Here is a 21,048-nt window from a genome sequence, read left to right as displayed (position 1 = left end):
GATGGATATGAGATTGTTTCCATGCAATGGGATAAGTACCAGCTATGTATAACAGATTGTATGATATCTAAATCTAATCAATTTATCCTTAATGGTTATTCTAAAAGTCATTATTATAAGTTATCAGACACATATCTTATAAATACAGAAAAACCCCTGTGCTCAAATACAGATCATCTAGACAGCAATTCTGCCCCCCCCCCTCACTAAAAATTGACAAATTAATAAATACACCACAGTAAGAGATTTAAAATTACATCGCTACTCTATACAATATTAACACTAAGAGGTCACTTAAAAATCATGCACAGTATGACTGCTTCCAATGAACAAAAATAAGCAATAGTATACAAAAGCAATACTATCCAATAAATCTCAAACTATCAAATTCATAAACTGTGGTATATTTATTAATTTGTCTGTGAAAGCAAAACAGAAAGATGCCAAGATTTATGGACAGGAAAACCGCCCACCAACAGAACAGTGACCTCATGATTTCTTGCACTGTGGTTGAATTGCTCAGATGGCCAAGTTGTTTTCGGGTAAAATCTTAATTCTTTTCAATTTATAGTGATTTCATTACATGAACTGAAACTCTTAATAGGAATCAAGGCTTGGTTTTGCATGTTATGGATGTTATTAGATTATATAATAATCAAAACTTCAAAATCATTTAATCAATCACCAGAAGTGAATGCAGAATAACTTTAGAAAAAGAAAAAAAAATGCAACAAGAGACTTGAATGTTCTATAGTTTATATTAGCTGCTCTTCTAACATATTAAAGATCATTTTTTCTAAACATTTGTGTTAAAAGCTACCACATAATTAGGTAGAAAAAACTTGTAATATTTCATTTATAAAAACTACAATAAATCCAGTCTAGTTTGCAAATAGTGGATCACTGCCATGAAGAATTTTTGACATGTTCCACTCAAATGGGCTAAAATATTCTCTACTCCAAATACCTTTTTAGTTTACTTTTTCTATCATTTATTTCTTAATTGTTTTTTAAATTAATTAGGCTTTATTTTGTAGCTACAGTATTATGCCTTTAACATTAACAACTTACATTGTCACATTTTTCCCTTTCTACTTAGTTTGTAATAGAAAGGCTTATACGCTGGTTAAACATGATAAGTAATAATTAAGGAATTGACAGCATACGCTAGAAATATAAATCAAATCGACTTTAATATATACTTTCCGATATTTCGGCAACGTCACATTGCCATCTTCTTGGGAACTTAAAATAAAGACAAGTGCACGCAAGTACTACATAACAGCAAATGAGAAAAGAAGCGAGGAAGCTACCGTTTTCCTAAAGTCCTGATGGTGCCCCCTGGCAGGTTATATTGGTAGTTCTTGGCCTTTGGGCTGAAGTTCTTCTGATGAATGTTTCCCAAATTTGGGTAAGTCTCATGCATCCAAATTTGTTGAGGTTTGGCATGTTCCTAAGGGTTGAGGCTGATTCCATGAATAGTCTTTCATATTTGAACTTGCTGCAGTGTATTACTGTGGCTTTCTTCCACCTCATTCTGTGGAGAGTATCCAGAGCGTGGTCTGCAAGCCCAGAGTGGCTGTACTGGTGAAATCGAATGTAGTCCTTGTGTTCTGAGATTCTGATATTTGCTGTCCTGCCTGTTTGGCCAAAGTAGGACAATTTACAGCGGCAAGGGACCTGGTATACACCAGGTAGGTCTAGAGGAAGTGGTTGGTCTTTAGTGGAGCGGATAAGGGATGCCAATTTTCTATCTGGTCTGTAACAAGTGGTCAAGTCATGTTTTTTTAGGATTTTGTTGATTTTTTCCGAGGTGCCTCGGATGTAGGGAATGGTGATGGATTTAGAGTAATCTTTTTTGTGAAAGGGGGGGGGTGTGGATAACTGGCTTAAGTATTTTTTGGATTTCTTTTTTTTTGGGGGGGGAGGTAGCCAGTGGCTGAGAAAGTGTCAAGAATGTGATTTAGTTCAGTGGTTAGGGCTTGATCATTTGAATATAGATTATATAATAATTCAAAACTTAATCATTTAATCAATCACCAGAAGTGAATGCAGAATAGCTTCAGAAAAAGAAAAAAAAATGCAACAAGAGTTCCTTGATTCCTATTGAGAGTTTCAGTTCATGTAATGAAATCACTATAAATTGAAAAGAATTAAGATTTTACCCGAAAACAACTTGATCATCTGAGCAATTCAACCACAGTGCAAGAAATCACGAGGTCACTGTTCTGTTGGTGGGTGGTTTTCCTGTCCATAAATCTTGGCAAACTATACTTAGTTTGTCCCAAAAAAGTGTGTATGATATACTCATGAAGCTTAGCTTTGTAAATTATTTTACTATGACTAAATTTTAAGTTACATAAGGGAAAATCCATATCCTATCATTCTACATCATAAACAGGGAAATAATAATATAGAAATAATAAATAGTAGAGAAAATGTTGAACATGTATTAACATATGTTGATGGCTTACTATGTATATAACAGGCTTTTATTCCTTTTTTCTTTATAAATAATTCTTTTTAATCCATAATTTAAATAGTTAGTGCAACTTTTCCAAAAGTTATAGACATCAGTAAGCCATGGCCAAGAGAAGATGAAGTCCCAGGGATAAAATATGAAAGATTTAGCATATTCAAGGAGGATAAAGAAGATAGGATGATGGTGAAAGCAAATGAATAGGAGACAGGCAGAAGGGTGACTGTTCATTTGAAGCAGTCTGATATGAGATTGAGTATGTGGTTGTTTGCTGCTATAAACCAGAGAGTTCTATGGATGATCTGAAAGCTATGTATCAGAAAATTAGTACAATGAGTGCAGGCCAAGTAATTATTGTGGGGGACTTCAACTATGGAGATATAGACTGGAATGACAAAAGATCATCTGGCTGGAAGGAATCAAATTCATTCCTTCTGGTTACCCTCTCCAATGTTTCCACATCACAATGAAAACCAGGTGATCATAACAGTCTAAGTGTGGCTTCACCAGTGCTTTATACAGTGGCACCACCACTCCTTATTATTACATACTGCACAACAAAAACTTCAGTTTGCTGTCAACCATCACTCCCAGATCTCAAATCTCACCACTTCCTGCAGTACAGCACTATCAATATAGTAAATAGCCTTATATTTCAGAACTCCATAATGCAACACCTTGCACTTATTAAAGCTACAACCTCACTCATTTGTCCAAGTCAAAAAAGTCTATTCAAATCTTACTGAAGAGAATTAACATCAGGAGTACTAATTCTCCCAAACTTTGTATCATCAGCAAACAACTGAAGATCACCAGTCAGTTCATATGATATATCATTTACAAACAAGTTAAAACAACAGAGGCTCCAATAACAGAACCCTGAGACATGCCATTGATTATCCTCTTTTTTACTTTTTTGTGACACTGCTCCATCTAAATATTCCTATTGCCTGCAGCTTGTACATCAACTTATCAAGTGGTAATCTATCAAACGTTTTTGCAAGGTCCAAGAATATCACTGTATATGATTCTCCCTTATCTAATATATTTATTACCTTATCATAAAATGGAAGTAAACTGGTAAATCAAGATCTAACCAATTTCTCCAACACCTTGCCTACAACTGCAGTTATATAAAGTGGTCTATATAACAGACAAGCTTAGATTATTATTATTAGGTTATATAAAAAGATGTTTATTAACTTGCTTACATTTTGCTGAATTTCAAATCAGCATCATTAGAGCACAACACAGCATGTATAGGCAACAGTGAGAAAGCGAAACAATACCTTTGTAATGGACAAAAGATCTAAAGTCCTATTTTGGCACCCTCTAATGTTGTAGGGAAACAATAAAAAATAAAAATTATAGCTATGTGGGAGTTACTTTAAAGATAACGGTCTCCTAAATTTTTGGCAAATTAATGCAACCATATTTGCTCGGGTTAGGAGAAGTGTTGATAACCATCAACACTTCTCCTAACCTGACTAAATGACTAATGGGTGACTAAAAAAATAATCTTTTGGATCTTAACGACTTCTAAATAGCACTTTGGTTTTCTTCCATCTAATCCTGTGTGAAAGGGTGTCCAAAGTGTGGTCTGCCAGTCCTGGCTTGCCATAATAATGGTAGCGAATGTATTTTTTTATGTTCTTCTAGGTGGATGTTAACAGATCTCCAAGTCACTATAGCACATCCTAGAGTGTATTAAGTAAGGTAAGTTTATCCTTAGGTGAGCAGGTCAGAGTTGCTAATTTAACATGAGGTTTGAATGTGGTACAAAGGCCATATTCATTAGCACTTTGGCTATCTTTTCTGATGTACCTCTGACATATGGAATAGAAATGGTAATGTTGTGTTTCTGTGAATTAGAGTAGGAAGAAGCAATGGGGCTATGTAGTATTTTATCTATTTTTGTAGGAATTGTAGCCATGGGCCAAGAAAGTATGGCACAGATATTTGAGTTCTGTGGACAAAGCTGTATTGTTAAAATAAATGGCTCTGTGTGTAAGTATTTTTAAAATGCCATATTGTTGGACTGGATGATGATGTGATTGTTTATGTAGATATCTTCCTTTGTGCTGGTTTTCTGAAAACAGAAAAGGATAGTGATCCATCTGAAAGGCAGGTGACTAATGCGTCAAGAAAAGGTAAACAGTCATTAGATTCTTTTTCTAATGTGAAGTGGATTTTGGGGTGTTGGCTGGTATCTTGTCCATGGGGCCAAATGGCAAACACATTATCAACATAGCATAAACCAGACTAGGGGCTTGTATATAGCTGTGGTAAGTACTTTCAAAGTGTCCATATAAAAGTTTGCTTAAGGGGGGAACCCATAGCGTTACCATTAATCTGTTTGTAGATTTTTCCTTCCCATGTAAAGTAAACTGATATATAGTAAATTTGAATAATTCAAAAGATATCAGGGGGAAATTTAGACATGATCAAATCAAGAGTGTCTATAAGTGGTACATTGGTAAATAAAGAGGTAACATTGAAACTAATCATTAAGTCTGAATTTTTAAGGATATGATTTTTAACTAGTGATTTGAAATGGACTGAATTTTTTTTTTTTTTTTTAACAACTCCCCTACTAGCCCCCCCCCCCCCCCCCCCCACTAGCAGCTCCTCTACCTCAAAAGGTAGAGGAGTTGCTGTGGTGGGGACAAGTTTATACGTGAGACCTCTGATTCTTTCACTTCCAATTCACCTAATACTTGCTGTCTTTCTACGTATTGCACAGCATCATTTACACCAGGATGATATATATACTCATAAAGTGCTCATTTAATAATTCCACTGCATCCTCTGCAACAGTTACTCTGCTGCCATGACTATCCACCAGTGTCAACTTGCAGTAATTATTCTTTCTCTTGCTTGCCATATAGCAGAAGCATTCCCTTGAATTCATTTTGGCCTAACCAGCCAATCTCCTCCCATATGGTGCCTTTTCTTTATTTACCATACTCATCACCTTCCTAGCCTGTACTTTAAATACCTCATGAATGGAGCTGATTGCCACCAAAACAAAAAACTGTCTTGTACAGTTGGTGGAAATCAGCCACCAACATTTTCTTTAACATTTTCTTTTTTAATACAGCTTGCTTGATTTCACTGTCCATTCAACTGCAACTCTTGGTTGCAGTTATACATTACTTGTGTCAGATACTGCCTTATGAATTCCCATTCACTGTCAGCATCTTTTTCACTACAGCTCATCTACCCAATGTACTGATGTTAGTTAACTACCAAGTTTCCCATAATCACTAACCTTATAATTCCACATCACTTTTTTGGCAGTAACCTTTTCTTGTTTCACCACTTCCCAAACAAGTACTTAACGATCACTCTCACGAACTGGTGGTAGTATTTATACCTCATTAACAACTACATCCTGTGAAGTTATCATCAAACCCAAAACTAAAACCTCTGGTTGCTTCAGTTACATACTGCTTAAGATATTTATCCCTCAGAAATTCAAAACAATCACTGTCCTTGTTCACATACACTATCTGCTCCTTCCATTCTATATTCTTGTAATTAAAGTATCCCATCAGGATCACCTTCTCTTTATATGCCCAACCAATATACCTAAATATTTTACAACTGGTATTATCTACATTCCCTGGGCTTTAAAAGCATTCTATCAGATATTAGATCAGCAACCATCTGTTTAGAAGAACACAAATCATACATCTGCAATCATGACTATGGTCAATCTGACCTTGTAGACCATGTTTTGGATACAACCCACAGGATCTCCTGGAGAAAAACCACCACTCCACCATAGTAAATTCAAAAAAGGAAGACTGTTTATAGAATTTGTGGTGGTACTCAGAAATCAACTGAATTTTAATAAATATGGTTGCATAAAACTTCCTAAAATTTGGGAAACATTAATTATCAGAGATCCCACTTTACATCCTAGGCCACCTACAAATGCCCATAGAGGGCGCACCACCCAAATAGGACTTTACAGTCACCCACATGTTTCACTTAGTATTGTGTTGTATTTGAGTGTGTATGCTACAAGTTATTTGTAATCTCTGAAGATGCCTGAGTGAGAGACAAAATATTGGAAGCATTAAAATCAGTTTTAATAGTTTCCAAGTGCTGTAAATATTCCATTAAACCTCCAACATGAAGTATATTCTTAATTAAAAGAATTATAAAAATGGAGGAAAAATCATGTAAAAAACTTTATTAATGCAGAATTTGAACCTAGTGTAAGTATAATACACAATAAGTATCATATGCATCATCAGTACAAGATCACAGAAAGGTCATTAAACACTCAGACAATTCTAAAAAGGCACTGCCTGGGTAAGTAATGTAAGTTAACTAAAAAAGTCAGTTTCCTAACTATTAAAAAATACACACACACGCATGGATAAAGTTAGGAAAGCTTGTCGGATTTAAAGAGTACTATCTCCCATAAAGGGGATAGATGTAGACACCATCGGATTCGTTTAAGTTAGGGCAAAGATTTCACAAAATTCTTATTAAGGGGATATTAAATGAAGGACTCTGTGAGGAAACGACTATTATGAAGGACTCTTGTTTTGTTCCAATGAACTATGTTTAGTGTCAACTGCATGTTCTGCAAGTCCAGACTGTTCAGGCTCATGGTATTTAATATAAGACTTCTGTTTACTAAAATAAAGAGCCAAAAGGCTTCATTTCGGCAATGTAAATTTATTTAAATTAAGGGGATATTAAATCCCACAATATTTCAAAGCCGAATAAGAAACTCAAAGAGAGAAACGAAGGAGTTTCATGCCAAATATAGCAAACTATAAAAGTTTCGGCAGATTGCAGCATAAGCACATGGTACCATACCAGGGCAACTCATAGCAAAGGTGGGTAAAGTTCAGATCACTATTCTTAGTATTTTCCATAATGTAAAACACAACTCCTGGGAGATGCACGATGTTAGACATTATGGTGGAAGGTCACTACCCTGACTGGTTTCGACCTTTATTGAGGTCTCATCAGTGAGTAGGTAGACCAGGTAATATACTGAAATTATAGTGAAGAGACCTTATATACTTTGCTATACAAGTTGTCAAAAAGGTGCACTGATAAATTATTACTAAAATAAAGAGCCAAAAGGCTTCACTTCGGCGATGTAAATTTATTTAAATTAAGGGGATATTAAATCCCACATTATTTCAAAGCCGAATAAGAAACTCAAAGATAGAAATCAAAGAGTTTCATGAAACTCCTTGATTTCTATCTTTGAATTTCTTATTCGGCTTTGAAATAATGTGGGATTTAATATCCCCTTAATTTAAATAAGACTTCTGTTCTTCTAGACGAATAAAAGCAGATCTTCCTGTTTGTCCAAAATATGATAACACACAAGAGCATCAGATCTTGTTGACATCTGGATAACTGAGATGTGGAAGCTTGTCCTTAGCAGAAGCGAGAAAGGTGGAGATTTCTCTAATACGGCAGAAAGGTAATAAAAATATGCAGTGGTTTTAAAACTTTGTGTTCAGTAATGTTATACACATAAGTCATAGGGATGTGAGTTATTTCTTCTCAACTGGAAGAGATACAGATATCATAACTCTTAAAAGCTATTAGACAAAAAGGTGGAATTAATGTCTTAATTCTTTCTGTAAAAGCTTGTCTGACAAACATAAAGCTGCAAAAATATCCACATATCTGCACCACTACATAGGTCTAGGTGACCTGTAGTGGTGGTGCAGATATGTGGATAAATATATCAAAAATATGTTCAAAGTGTTCCATGAAAAAATTTGGCAGTAGTAGGAGAAATGGGATTGCCCATGGATGTTTCTTCAATTTGTCGATATTTGTTTTTAAAAAAGAAATACCCAGAATGTATCACAAAATCAAATAGTTTTACAGTATCTGAAGGAAATTCTTCTTGAAATAATTATGATAAAGTGATCTGAGTAAACAAGGGTACAACATCTAAACTAATACTAATATCTGAAGCATCCAGATAAAGATTAGAAATTTCATTCTTAAATGTGAAGTGTTTTTTATGTAAGTAGCGGTTCATCTAGTTGAGGTAGCAAGTAAATTATAAGAAATAATTTACATGTAAATTGTAAGAAATTATTTAAAGACTTCAAAAATCTTATAAGTCTGTTTAGTTAAATTTTTCATACATTTGTCTTTCATCAAGAAGTTCACTAATCCATTCATCATTTTTTTAAATATAATTATATATAGTAAAACCCCTTTTTACACTTTCCAGGGGGCTGATGGAAAAAAGTGTAAATAGCAGGAAAAAGTAAAAAACATTAAAAAACAGGCTAGGCTAAAGAATGACTTACTGTTAGTATGTGACTATACATACTAGATTACAAAATTTAATAATAGAAAATAAATGAATTTATAATTACTTACATTTATCTACATAAAAAAATCTTTAATTGTTGATTGTTTTTGCTTTTTCTGCACTCTTATAAGTTCCACCTACCTCTTCACAGTGTATAAGGGATTAAATGCCCCATCATCTCCTGATGGACTTGCAATATACCGCTTCAAAACAGAGATAGCTTCCATTGCTTCTTTACTAGTAGGTACGGTAGGTTCTTAATCACAGTCTTCTCCAAACACTTCTTCCTCACCAAGGTGGTTGGGAAGGATGTCTTCTACACTTGGTACCACTGATGTGATTACAATAGCATCAACATCAACAGTGTTGAAATGAGGAAGACTCATACAACACATACCAGTTATTGGACTCTGACATATCTTCTTCTTCCTCCTGTAGTTGTTCCTCCTCTTCCACAAACGTAACTCCTACCTTCCGGAAATAGTTGAATATGGTTTCAGGAGTAACATGCAACCATGCTTTGGCCACATAATGCATGACAGCAAGGATTGATATGGTCATTTGTTTTGGGTCTATACCATTATCATGCATAAACACAGTTTTTTCAACAAGCATTTTTCTATATTTCCATTTAAATGCATGGATGAAGCCCAGATCTAATAGCTGAAGCTCACTTGTACAATTAGGGGGAAAGAACACTAATATAATGTTTCTGAGCTGCAGATCCTACAGTGATTTATCCCCATTTTAACATCCAGAGCATGCATGGTGGATGTGAAGATGCTGCTAATCATCCATGCTGTGCTGTTGGCATCATACTTAGTAGGCAGATTTTTCGTGTTTTTAAAACACCTTGGCTTTTTAAAATTATCAATTACCAGTGGAGGTAATTTTTCTGATCCATCAGCATTGACCACGAGCAAAACATTTACCCTCTGCTTGCTAAGTTTTCCACCGTGACACTTCTCTCCTTTAAAACACAATGCTTTACTTGGCAGAATGTTATAAAAGAGCCCAGTTTCATCAACATTAGTTCATGTTTCCACTGGTTTACAATTTCCCCTGCAACACTATTACTTTCTTCACACACTTGATTATACACAATACTGTGACGAGTCTTGAAACGATAAATTCATCCATTTGATGCAATAAAACCATTTATCCCCAACCTTGCAGCAAATTCAAGGGTTTCACTCTGAGTATAGTACCATCGACTGGAATACCCGACGCTCTCATAGAAACAAACCACTCCACCAGAAGTTCATCCAATTCATCGTATGTCGATGTCCGGATATATTTTCGTTTTTTTGACATAGCGCCAGATTGCTTTACATTGAGTTAAATGCTTGACCTGTTTTTTACTATCATGTTCAAAGTGGACACGGATAGTCCAAGATCTTTTGCTAATTGCACGTGTTCCGGCATGCCAATCTGATTTTTGCAGAATTGCCATCTTTACTTCTACTGAAATACATTTTCTGTCTTTTTTTCTCCATGTTACTAACATGGATCATCCACCACCGCAACTTGAAAGCAACTACCACACGCTAAATTACGTAGCAGAAATTCTGTAATATACCATGTGTTTCTGAATTGTGGCTATAACCACCAACACTGCAGGCTAGTGAAGCGATATTTCATGAACTGTGGTTTATTCGTTGATATCTAATATTCACGAGTAACAACTGTTATTTGGTAGAAGTGTGAATGTGATTTCACAATTTGTGTATGATCCTTGTTCATGATTTCGATAGTGTACTGTGAATGTGAAATCACAACACATTATGGGTACCACGAGCTACTGACAGTTGAAAATTACTGATATGAAAACTTCATGGTATCAATTCATACTGCGACTGAAAAATCACAGTATCGCTCATCACTACTGCAAGCATGCAAGTCACCGCGCTGGTAGAAACAAAACTACAGCCGAAAGCAACGCTATCTGGGAACTGAAATCAATTTGAATGAGAGGAAATCGATTCGAAAATCAGTGTTGCCACCCAAGAAAAAACAGCAAATCATGAGAAATAACGTCCACATCAAGTTATTAATTGTGGGAAAACAATATATCGTAAGAATAGGCCCTAAGACAGGACCAACGAAAAGTGATGTAAATGGCAAGAAAACGTAAATTGCAGGAACGTGAAATTTGGGGTTGTACAGTATTATTCTATTCATCAATTTTTAATGAACCTTAGATATTTTACTCCTTGTTCAAATCTCTTTAATAAGAATCCTTCACAATTTCAAGTGTGCTACATATAAAAACCCAATGTCGGTTATTTAAATATTTTGATTTAAAAATGATTAAACTTTTCCTTCTCAATTTAGCAATAAATTAATAAGTCAATTACAAACAACTGTTTCCTTTCATTACATTTAGTCATATCATATATAAAATAAAAATTTTTATTTCTAAGCTCTTTACCTCGTATAATAATCCATCTCCAGAAATGACAACAATACCATTCCACTGAGGTAAATGTGATGTTTTGACAAATTGCCGTGCATGATTAGCTCTATCTAAAAAAGTCAGACGTTAAACAAATAAAGTAATTACATGGTTCTTTATTATCAATATATTTAACAATTATGCACCAAACAGTTATTGTTAAAAAAATATTAAACATTGATATTTTGAGAGAAAAAGTACCTACCATAATTTCCAGTCATTCTACCCACCCTATCAATATTCACTATCTTTTTTTAATTAATAAAATCTCACCTGCTATACTGCTAACATCACCTTTTCATAAACTATTCTGATCAAAATTTATGTGATTTCCCATATACAGCCACATTAATTTATTAGCTGAAAAATTCTGACTGGTTTCATGTACTTCAGGAAAATTACAATAAATGAAAAAAATGACATTAAAAAAAACAGGAATTTACAACATTCAAGCTAATGGTAAATCAATCAACAGTTACAAAGTACAACAATAAATGTTAAAATCATATTTAAGTTATGACTGAAAAGAATATATATCATATGATATCTACATAATTGTTTCAATTAATAAATTAGAACAGGCTTGACATAAGATAATTAATTTTTTACATTGACTGTGAGTAGATAATATTTCAGAACAGTCATTAACTTTCTAATTAAGTTGTTGTAATTTCTATAAGACATTTCCATTTTTGCTTCAACTTGATTTTCATTTACTGTATGGAAAGCTAGTCCAGATGATCATTTTTTTTTTTTTTTTTGCAAGGCGTGGAGGCTCTACTTTTATTTTCTATTGTCTTAAGTATTTTTGACATTTTGTGTGTTTCATGTTGAATATAAGGAAGGGTTGCTGCTCTTGTTAGATTTCCTACTTACCTTAGGAGGTGGTTGTAGGATATTTGTTATATTTTGTTTATATCTGTTTTGAGATACAGTACTAAAGGGCCTCAAAACACACACATGGTCATTAGTAGAACCATCATCATCAAATTCCTGCCATGTACCCTCAAGGGATGCGCAGGATATGACAGTGTAAAAATAATCATATTAAAAATTCTGAATATTTTTTACGTATTAATTACGCTTGTTAGTTTTTGTTTTCATACACGCAGTGTCTGCACTTGTGATGTGCTCGTTATGAAAATGTTATATTAGAAGTAACATGTAAAGAAGTAAAAATATTGAAGTACTTACTAAACTGATTATTTGTGTTACTTATAAGAAAGTTTGTTGTATTTTAAAATGTTGAATTTTGTGTTTGGGAAAGACTTTCTTTTAGCGCTGATGGATACAGCGAGTCAGCCATTTTATTGCAGTGCGTAGTTTCTGACTTTTGTGAAGTGCGCATGCTCCCGGAGAGAACTTGATGTGTGATTGACAGCTGACAAGAAAAGCGTTGCGTATCCAAGTTATAGTTGTAAACAAGAGAGCGTTCGGAAGTTTTTTAGAACACTGGCCGAGATATATTCAAGTTGGGAGGAACTTGATTTTTTTGTGCGGCAGTCAGAAGGAAATTTCATAATGTATTCCGAAAAGGGAATAGTGAAAATAATAGGTTTCAAGCAGGAATAAGTAAAGAATAAAAAGGAAATCTTGAAACTAAGTTTTTATAAATTGGCCAGTAAATATTCAAGTTAGAAGGAACTTGATATTTTTTTGTGTGTGGCAGTCGGAAGATATTTTATAGTGTATTCCAAAAAGGGAATAGTGGAAATATTAGGTTTCAAGGAGAAATAAGTAATGAATAAAAGGAAATCTTGAAACTGAAACTTAAAGAAAGATTGGTGAAATAAGTTAAGACTGTCAATTTAGTATTGTGAATGAAAGGAGAACTTGTTGCTTACATTCTAAAGTGAATGTTTTTCTTAGAGAAAATATTGATAAGGAAGTTTTATAAGTATTAAGAATGCCTGAAAGTGAAAGTTTAGAAAATATATTGATTAAGAAGATTTTTAGGTATTAAAGGTGCCTGATCTGATGAGTACTACTACTAAAAGGAAAACAGGATATAGTCAAGAAGACTTTATGTGTGTTATATTGATTGATGAAAAGGATCCTGATAATGAAGTACAAAGCCTTGTAACTTCTGGAAAAGAGCTTTAACAGAAAGAGAAAAATACTATGAACATTTTTTGTGATTGTGAAAGAAAAAGTGTTTAGTCTTAAGAGTAAGTTTATATTTTTAAATAAGGCCTTGGATCCATATAATCTGTAGTTATAGTTATGTATTATTACTAGAAATGTATATATATTGTTTTAGTTTTATTAAATGTTTTTATTTTGTACTTGGTATTGAGTCAATGATTAGTTGGATTCTGAAAGAGTGAGTTAAAGTCATTGTACCAATTGGAGTGAACTCTTTGTGCAAATATAATAACATATAGGGACACTCAGAGTCAAAATAAAAATAATTGTTAGTAAAAGAGATTTATATAATAAATCACCTCATAAGTATATAGAGAGAATAATAATATACATAAAGAGGGAAGTATATATAAAAATACATATAGAAATAACAATAGTACTACATGAAAAATTTTAGAAAGCTCATTAGTAGAAAGCTCCAGATAAGAGAAGTACTATTTTGTGTAATAATTGAAGTTTACTGCTTGCATTTTAGTATAATATTTTTGATAGCTTAGTGTACCGGCTGAGCTTCGTATATTTGTTAGTGAGTTACTTTTTTTTTTTACTGAATTTTTGAATCTTGCCTTGAAAGGAACACAATGGCAGTACAAATGAGATCTGCATGCTATGTAGTGTGAAAATCAAATACTATTAAAGATGTAGTAAACTTTTTGAAAATAGTTTGATATTGAGAGTGCAACATGTATGTGAAGTGAAAGATGTGTTTGTGGAAAGACCGAACAGGAGACAAGAGAAGGTATGGGTTTGTAGAAAGTGTAGAAAATATTTTGTTAGATTGAATTATCAGTGAATGCAAAACAGACTGGAATCAAAATGAGCTTAAATGTGAGTGCAAAAGAGTGTGTGGAATAACTGAACAAAAACTAGTGCAACTGAGGAAGTGAAAGCACATAATAACAAAGGAATGAAAGTAAATAATATGGAACAAAAGTAAGAATCAGGAAATGAAAGTAAATAATATGGAACAAAAGTAAGAATCAGGAAATGAAAAGTACAGCAGAATGAGAGAGAGAGAGAGAGAAAATAATGGAGTGATGGAGTAACACTGCAAAAAAACAAGTTTTGAAGAAAGTTGTCCAAAATGAAAAAAAAAAAAAAAAGAATGTGCAAAGTGATATCAGATATTTAGTGGAAACAATTGAAAATGTACAAACAGACAGAATGAAAGGAAAAGTGGTGATGAATGACTTGAGAATAGAATATCATTTTATGGAGATTCCGTTATTAGGGGACTAGTTGATGAGACAGTCCATAAAGTCTACTTTCTGGCGAGGGAGAATAATGAAGGAATGAAAATAAGTAACATGGAACAAAAGTAAGAATGATCAAATGAAAGAAAGGTACAGCAGAATCAGTGAATGCAAAAACAGAGGAGGAAATGAGTGAGAGTTAGTAGTGGTTGAGGGAACAAATGATTTAGTTGGACAAAATGGAAATGTAAGGATGGATATAAGGAGGTTGTTGAGGAAAGTGAAAGACACTAATGTGTTGTTGAGGTATGACAATGATGAGTCCAGATGGAGAGCAAAAAAATCATGAATGGCATGTTGGCAGAACTGTGTGAAGTTTGAAGATGTATTGAGGAAAGAAAAGATCCGTACAAAACCGACAAATTTATTTGAATGGCTATGGAGCAAATGAACTGGAGAAACTCCAGAAAGAGGTGCGTGTGATGAAAGCAAGAGATCAGAGGTAAGAGATGAAATGAAACATCAGGAAAGTGGAATGGATGAGACTGAAGTGCTTCTTAATGGAAATGGTAGTAATGTGAGAGATGAAGACAGAATGGGGAATGCTAGATGAACAGGGAAATCAGCAAGGAGGAACTGGAATGGACAGGGAGACACGGGACATAGAGAACAGATGTTGGAAGGGGATGATCAACACAGAAATGGAACTGTGATGTGACTGGGGTGGGAGATTGAGACTAAGGAGATATATGGGGTTAGTGGTGATAAAGGTGATTGGACAAGGGCAGGTGTGAGGGAAATTACAACCAACAGGTGGCATGGGTAGGACTGCTTATAAACATAAAAGTGAACTGCTGTATTTATTTACAAATGCCAGGAGCATTAAAAATAAGGGAGATGAAACTGTCTAATTGAGCTTATTCACCCAAAAATTGTTGGAATAAATGATACATGGTTGATTGAGGATGATATCCTCATATCAAGCATAAGAAGAGAGGAGTAGCAATACTGATGATATGAGGGAATTATGTAAACATAAAGAAGACGCGAAAAGTGAAATAATGGCAATGGTTTTGAGGTAGTATGGTGTGAGGTGGAGGCTGACAGGAAGAGATATTTAGTGTTGAAGAAATGCACAAGCAACTTGGGTAAGTGAGCAAGAGAAGGATGATTGTTATGGATAATTTTCATATTATGGCAGTGTAGATTGGAATCAAGAGATAACACTTGAGAATAAGGAAAATGAATTTGAGTTCTTAAGCAGCATGTAAAGGAGTACATGAGGATTGAGTTTCAGATCTGATCATTTCATCTGACAACATGATTGTGAGTGGGGTATGACACTTTGCTCCAGTTGGTGAGAATAATCATGAAGTGGTCACTGGGTTGTGGCTAAGCATATGAAGACTTCTCTGAGGAAAGGATATATGTGGAAGTACAAGGCTGGTGATTACGAGATGCCTAAAAGATAGCTTGGAGCTATAGCATAGAATGGGGAGTGAGCAAAAGAGACATAAATGCTGATTGGAAACTGACAAAGAGATACTTAACAGTATCATCATCAAATTCCTAATATATATCCTCAAGGGGGGGTGCACAGGATATGATAGTACTACATGAAAAAATTGCATCATTACTAATTTCCTATCTACAATTTTCCTCCAAATCAGTCTGTTACCTGTCAGGACTCCAACATTATCAGATCTTATATTTCTATCATCTAAGGCACTTTCCACTGTATCAATCCACCTATATCTTGGTCTTCCTCTGGGTCTTTTTCCTGCCACCCTGGCAGAGAACACTTGTTATGCTAATCTTTCTTCGCTTATTCTGTTTAAGTGACCATACCACCTGAGATTAGCTCTGCTAACGCATTCCTTGATGCTGACAACGTAAAGTTCTTTCCTAATATCCTCGTTTTTAATATGATATTGCCATTGATGCCATCTTCATGCCCCTAATCTTTCTCAGGACTCTCATATCTGCTGTCTATAGTCTTTCATCAAGTGTTTTACTTCTGACCAAGCTCTGGGATCTATAAGTTAAAACTGGTTTGAACTGGTATTGTATACAGCTAATTTAGTGTTTTGACTAATTTCTCTCTTATTACATATAAATTTATTGAATTGACTTCCTACCATTCTAGCTTTGTTGATTTTTTTTGTTCTATTTCCATATTTAATTTATCATCTTCACTAAAAATCATGCCTAAGTAGCTGAAATGTTTTACTTGTTCTCCATTCACAATGCAGTTGATATTTTTAATGCTTATGCCTATTTTTAATGTCTTTGTCTTGTTACTGCTGACCTTCATACCAAATCTATTACAACAGTTATTCAATTTAGTCAGGGAATCATGCAGACTTGTAGCAGATTTATTTAGAAGTATAACATCATCCTCATAAAGCAAAGAGCTGACATTAACATCTCCAATTCTGATATAATGTTTAATACCAATTTCCTTCATAATGTGATTCATATAGATAATGAATAACAGAGGAAACAATGTACATTCTTTTCTGACACCAGATTTAACATGAAACCATCTTCCTGTACTTCCTTCAATTCTAACTGCTGATTTACAACTCAAATAAAGAGACTAATTACTGCTTGATATATAATGCCTCATTGACGCCATACAACTGTAGCTTTTTGAATAGCTTCTCTCTTGGTACCTTATCATATGCCTTTTCCAGACCTATGAAACCTAAATACAGATCTTTGTTATATTCCGAATAATTTCTTAACTATTTGTTGCAAAGTGAAAATCTGATCCTGATAGCCTCTATTTGGCATGAATCCAGGTTATTCTTCAACAAGCTTTTCTTCCACAATCCTTCTCAACTGTTTCTCAAGTATACCTGCATATATCTTACCAGGAACACTCAAGTAGAGAAATAGCTCTGTAATTCTCACATTCAGTTTTATTTCCTTTTATATATATATATATATTAATGTTCATTATTTACTCGGTAGAACTGTATATAAAAGGAAATTAAATGACTTTATACCGAGAATGACAAATTTAGTTTTAAGATACAACTATCATGTTGGAGGCTTAATGGATTTTTTACAACACTCAAAAAGAATTAAAATAGAATTTAATATTTCCTATATTTCGTCCTAGTCACTAGGACATCTACGGGGATTACAAAAACAATTAATGTAACATATACACAAATAACAAACAATACTAAGCCCAACCACATGGGTGACACTAAAGTCCTATCTAGGTAGAGCGCCCTCTAAGGGCAGTAGTAGGTGGCCTGGAATGTAAGGTTAGAACTCTGGTGATGAGTGTTTCCCAAATCTTCGGAAGCTTAATGCAACCGTATTTATTGAGATCTGGTTGGTTTTTGAGAGCTGCTGCTGCTTCTAAGAAAAGTCTCTCTTTCTTGAATTTGCTGTGATGGAGCATGGTGGTTTTCTTCCATGATACCCTGTGGGTGGTGTCCAAAACATGGTCAGCCAAGCCTGAATGGCCATAGTTGTGTTTGAAGATGTAAGACTTGTGTTCCTCTAGACGGATGGATGCTGATCTGCCTGTCTGTCCAAAGTACGCCAGCTTACAGGAACAGGGTACTTTGTAAACTCCAGGCAGAGAGAGAGAGAGGAGGGAGCTGATCTTTCGTAGAACGGATAAGGGTAGCAAGTTTGCGGTGGGGCTTATATGCTGTGTGTAGGTTGTACTGTTTTAGTATCTTGGCTATTTTTTCGGATGTGCCACGGATGTAGAGTATGGTTATGGCATTTTTAAAATCTTGTTGACGAGAAGGACGGGGAATGGGGGAGGAGTTGATTATTTTTTTGATACTGTGATCGCTGTAGCCATTGGAGAGGAAAGTGCTGTGTATGTGGTTAAGCTCAGTAGTGAGGGCGGTTCCACTGGAACAAAAATTGTGGGCTCTCTTGGTAAGAGTTTTAATAATGCCATATTGTTGAGAGGGGTGGTGGTGGGAGAGTTTGTGAATGTATCTGCCTGTGTGTGTGTGTGTGTGGGTTTTCTGTATACGGTGAAGGTAAGTGTATCATTAGGCAGGCGTGTGACTAAGGTGTCTAGGAAGGGTAAACAATTGTTCTTTTCCTTTTCCATAGTGAACTGGATTCTTGGATGTAGACTATTGAGATGACTGAGGAAGGAGTCTAACGTGTCTGGGCCATGAGGCCAAATAGAGAACACATCATCTACATATCTTAGCCAGATAGAACGTTTGAGTGGGGCTGAGTCTATGGCTCGTTTTTTGAAATCTTCCATATAGAAATTGGCAAGGGTGGGTGAGAAGGGGGAACCCATGGCAGTTCCCTCTATCTGCTTGTAGATTTTGTTGTTCCAAGAGAAATACCCAGAGTTAATGGCAAAGGAAAAGAGATCTAAGATGTCAGAGGGAAAAACGTTTTCTAAGAGAGATAAGGTGTCAATTAAGGGAATATTGGTAAACAAAGAGGAGATATCAAAGCTTGCCAATATGGCTGTCTTATTCAAGGTTAAATTTTCTGTGAGGGCTTTAAAGTGGGTCAAGCTTTTTATATAGGAAGGGGACCTTCCAGTGAGGGGGATCAGAGAGTTGGCCAGCTGTTTAGATAGTCTATAGCAAGGTGCACTGGTGGCATCTACTATAGGCCTGAGTGGGGAATTGGGTTTGTGAATTTTTGGTAAACCGTATATTCGGGGGGGACGGGAGCGGAAAGGTTTAAGTTTTTTCGTGACGTCAGGGGGCCAGGAAGATACTTTTTTGAGTAAGATTTTTAGTTTCTTAACTTGTGTTTTTGTGGGGTTGTGTTCTAGCAGGATGTAGGTAGCATGATAGCGGAGGATAATGTTCATTTTACGATTGTATTCACTGGTATTAAGAACGACTGTGGCATTACCCTTATCCGCTCTGATGATGACGATACTTTTTTCTTTATGTAGTTTCAGGAGAGCCGTGCATTGGGCATATGATAAATTACTTTTTGGCGGCAAAGAATGCGCGAGGATGTTGGCTATGTCAAGTCTGATGTTGTTAGCTATCTCCGACGGTAAGCGACCGATTCCACATTCGATGTTCACCATTACGTCAAGCACCGGCACTTCCTTCGGAGCGACGGCAAAATTATGGTCAAGGCAAAGGGCGCTGACGGCATCGTCGTTGAGCCTTTTGGAAGAGAGGTTTATTACTGTCTGGAACACGACCCCACAAAAACACAAGTTAAGAAACTAAAAATCTTACTCAATTTGCATTTATGCAGTTGACTTCTTATTATATAGTTTTCTAATTCTGTTTTCTATTTCCATATTTAATTTACCATTTTCACTAAAAATGGTATCCAGTTACTGAAATGTTACTTCTGTATGTTTTCCCTTTAGGATGCAGTTGATGTTTCAAAGTTTTTACCTATTTTCCTAGTCTGTCTTTTTATTAGTGATTTTGATGTAAGATACCAAGGTGGAAGTAATGGAGAAGTCATATTATCACCACCTCTGGGTCTGGCTCCCACTGACGAGACCTCAATAAAGGGCAAAACCAGTCGGCGGAGCCGAAAATAAGCAGATAATTACATTAAAGGCAGATAAAATGGAATAATAACATTTCGACAGTGTAAGCTACAGCCGCGTCACTCGTTCCAGCTGGATATGTGGCGCGTTACAATGATAATAATAATAATAATAATTAAACTAAAACAACAACTTATGAGAGACAGAAATTAACGTAGTGATTGAACTCACAGGAAATAATGTTTTATTCATCAGAATCAGGATCCCCTGGACCACATACAACGATTTTCAATGTGTTGACCTTTCTTGTCTACAAAAAACTGCATCCGGTGTGCAACATGCTCTACAGCTGCTGAGCGTAAGGATTCAGATTGGATGTTCATACCAGCCTGTTTTATGTTCTCTTTCAAGACATGCAAGTTGGAAACACCACAAACATACACAATGGATTTCAAATACTCCCACAGCCAGAAGTCACATGGAGTGATGTCCGGGGATCGAGGCGGCTATGCCGTCGGAAAGAACTAACTGATAACCCTCTCATTACTGAAATGCTGGCGTAAAAGTTATGAAGCCTTCTAAATTCCTAAAGGGCCGCTACGGCGTTGCATTGTTTAAGGTAAAACAACTTAACAAGTAAAGCATGCTGAGGCAAAGTAGGACGCATATTGAACACAATTCATCAGTCATTCGAATAACTGCCTGAATATTCCCAATCCCTTTTTAAGTGGAATTGGTGGCGTTGCTGTCATGTATGCACAGTAAAAAATTTGCATAATCCTTTTTACCTGTGTTTACTGCAAATGCCTGACTGCTTTCAGCTTAGCCAGCACCAAAATTTCCCCTATCGGCGACTTTTGGTACTAAATCTTATTTTTCACGGAGTTCATTTCCCCATGCCTTTGAAAGTCTCAATATAAAATGTGGTCTCATTCCATGTACTAGTTTTAGCTGCAGATACCTCCAAAGAGGGAAAGTTATTTT

At 35.3% G+C, this 21,048-nt stretch overlaps 1 protein-coding gene across 2 annotated transcripts in view; it reads right to left on the bottom strand.

Annotated features, from left to right (window-relative positions):
• The window catches only part of LOC150094886 (sphingosine kinase 1-like), a 169,348-nt gene that overhangs the window by 91,166 nt on the left and 57,134 nt on the right, over positions 1-21,048 (bottom strand). For both annotated transcript variants that reach the window (XM_090411223.1, XM_090411224.1), the window contains one exon: positions 11,227-11,321. In XM_090411223.1, coding sequence (XP_090267349.1) covers positions 11,227-11,321 — 95 coding nt within the window. The remainder of the gene's footprint in view (positions 1-11,226; positions 11,322-21,048) is intronic.

This window comes from Typopeltis vanoorti, chromosome 21 (assembly GCF_054136105.1).
Source record: "Typopeltis vanoorti isolate ZY-2024b chromosome 21, IOZ_Tvanoo_1.0, whole genome shotgun sequence".
Classification (NCBI taxonomy): domain Eukaryota; kingdom Metazoa; phylum Arthropoda; class Arachnida; order Uropygi; family Thelyphonidae; genus Typopeltis; species Typopeltis vanoorti.
Note: the sequence above shows the minus strand (reverse complement) of the source record. Positions and strands in the feature narration are given on the sequence as shown.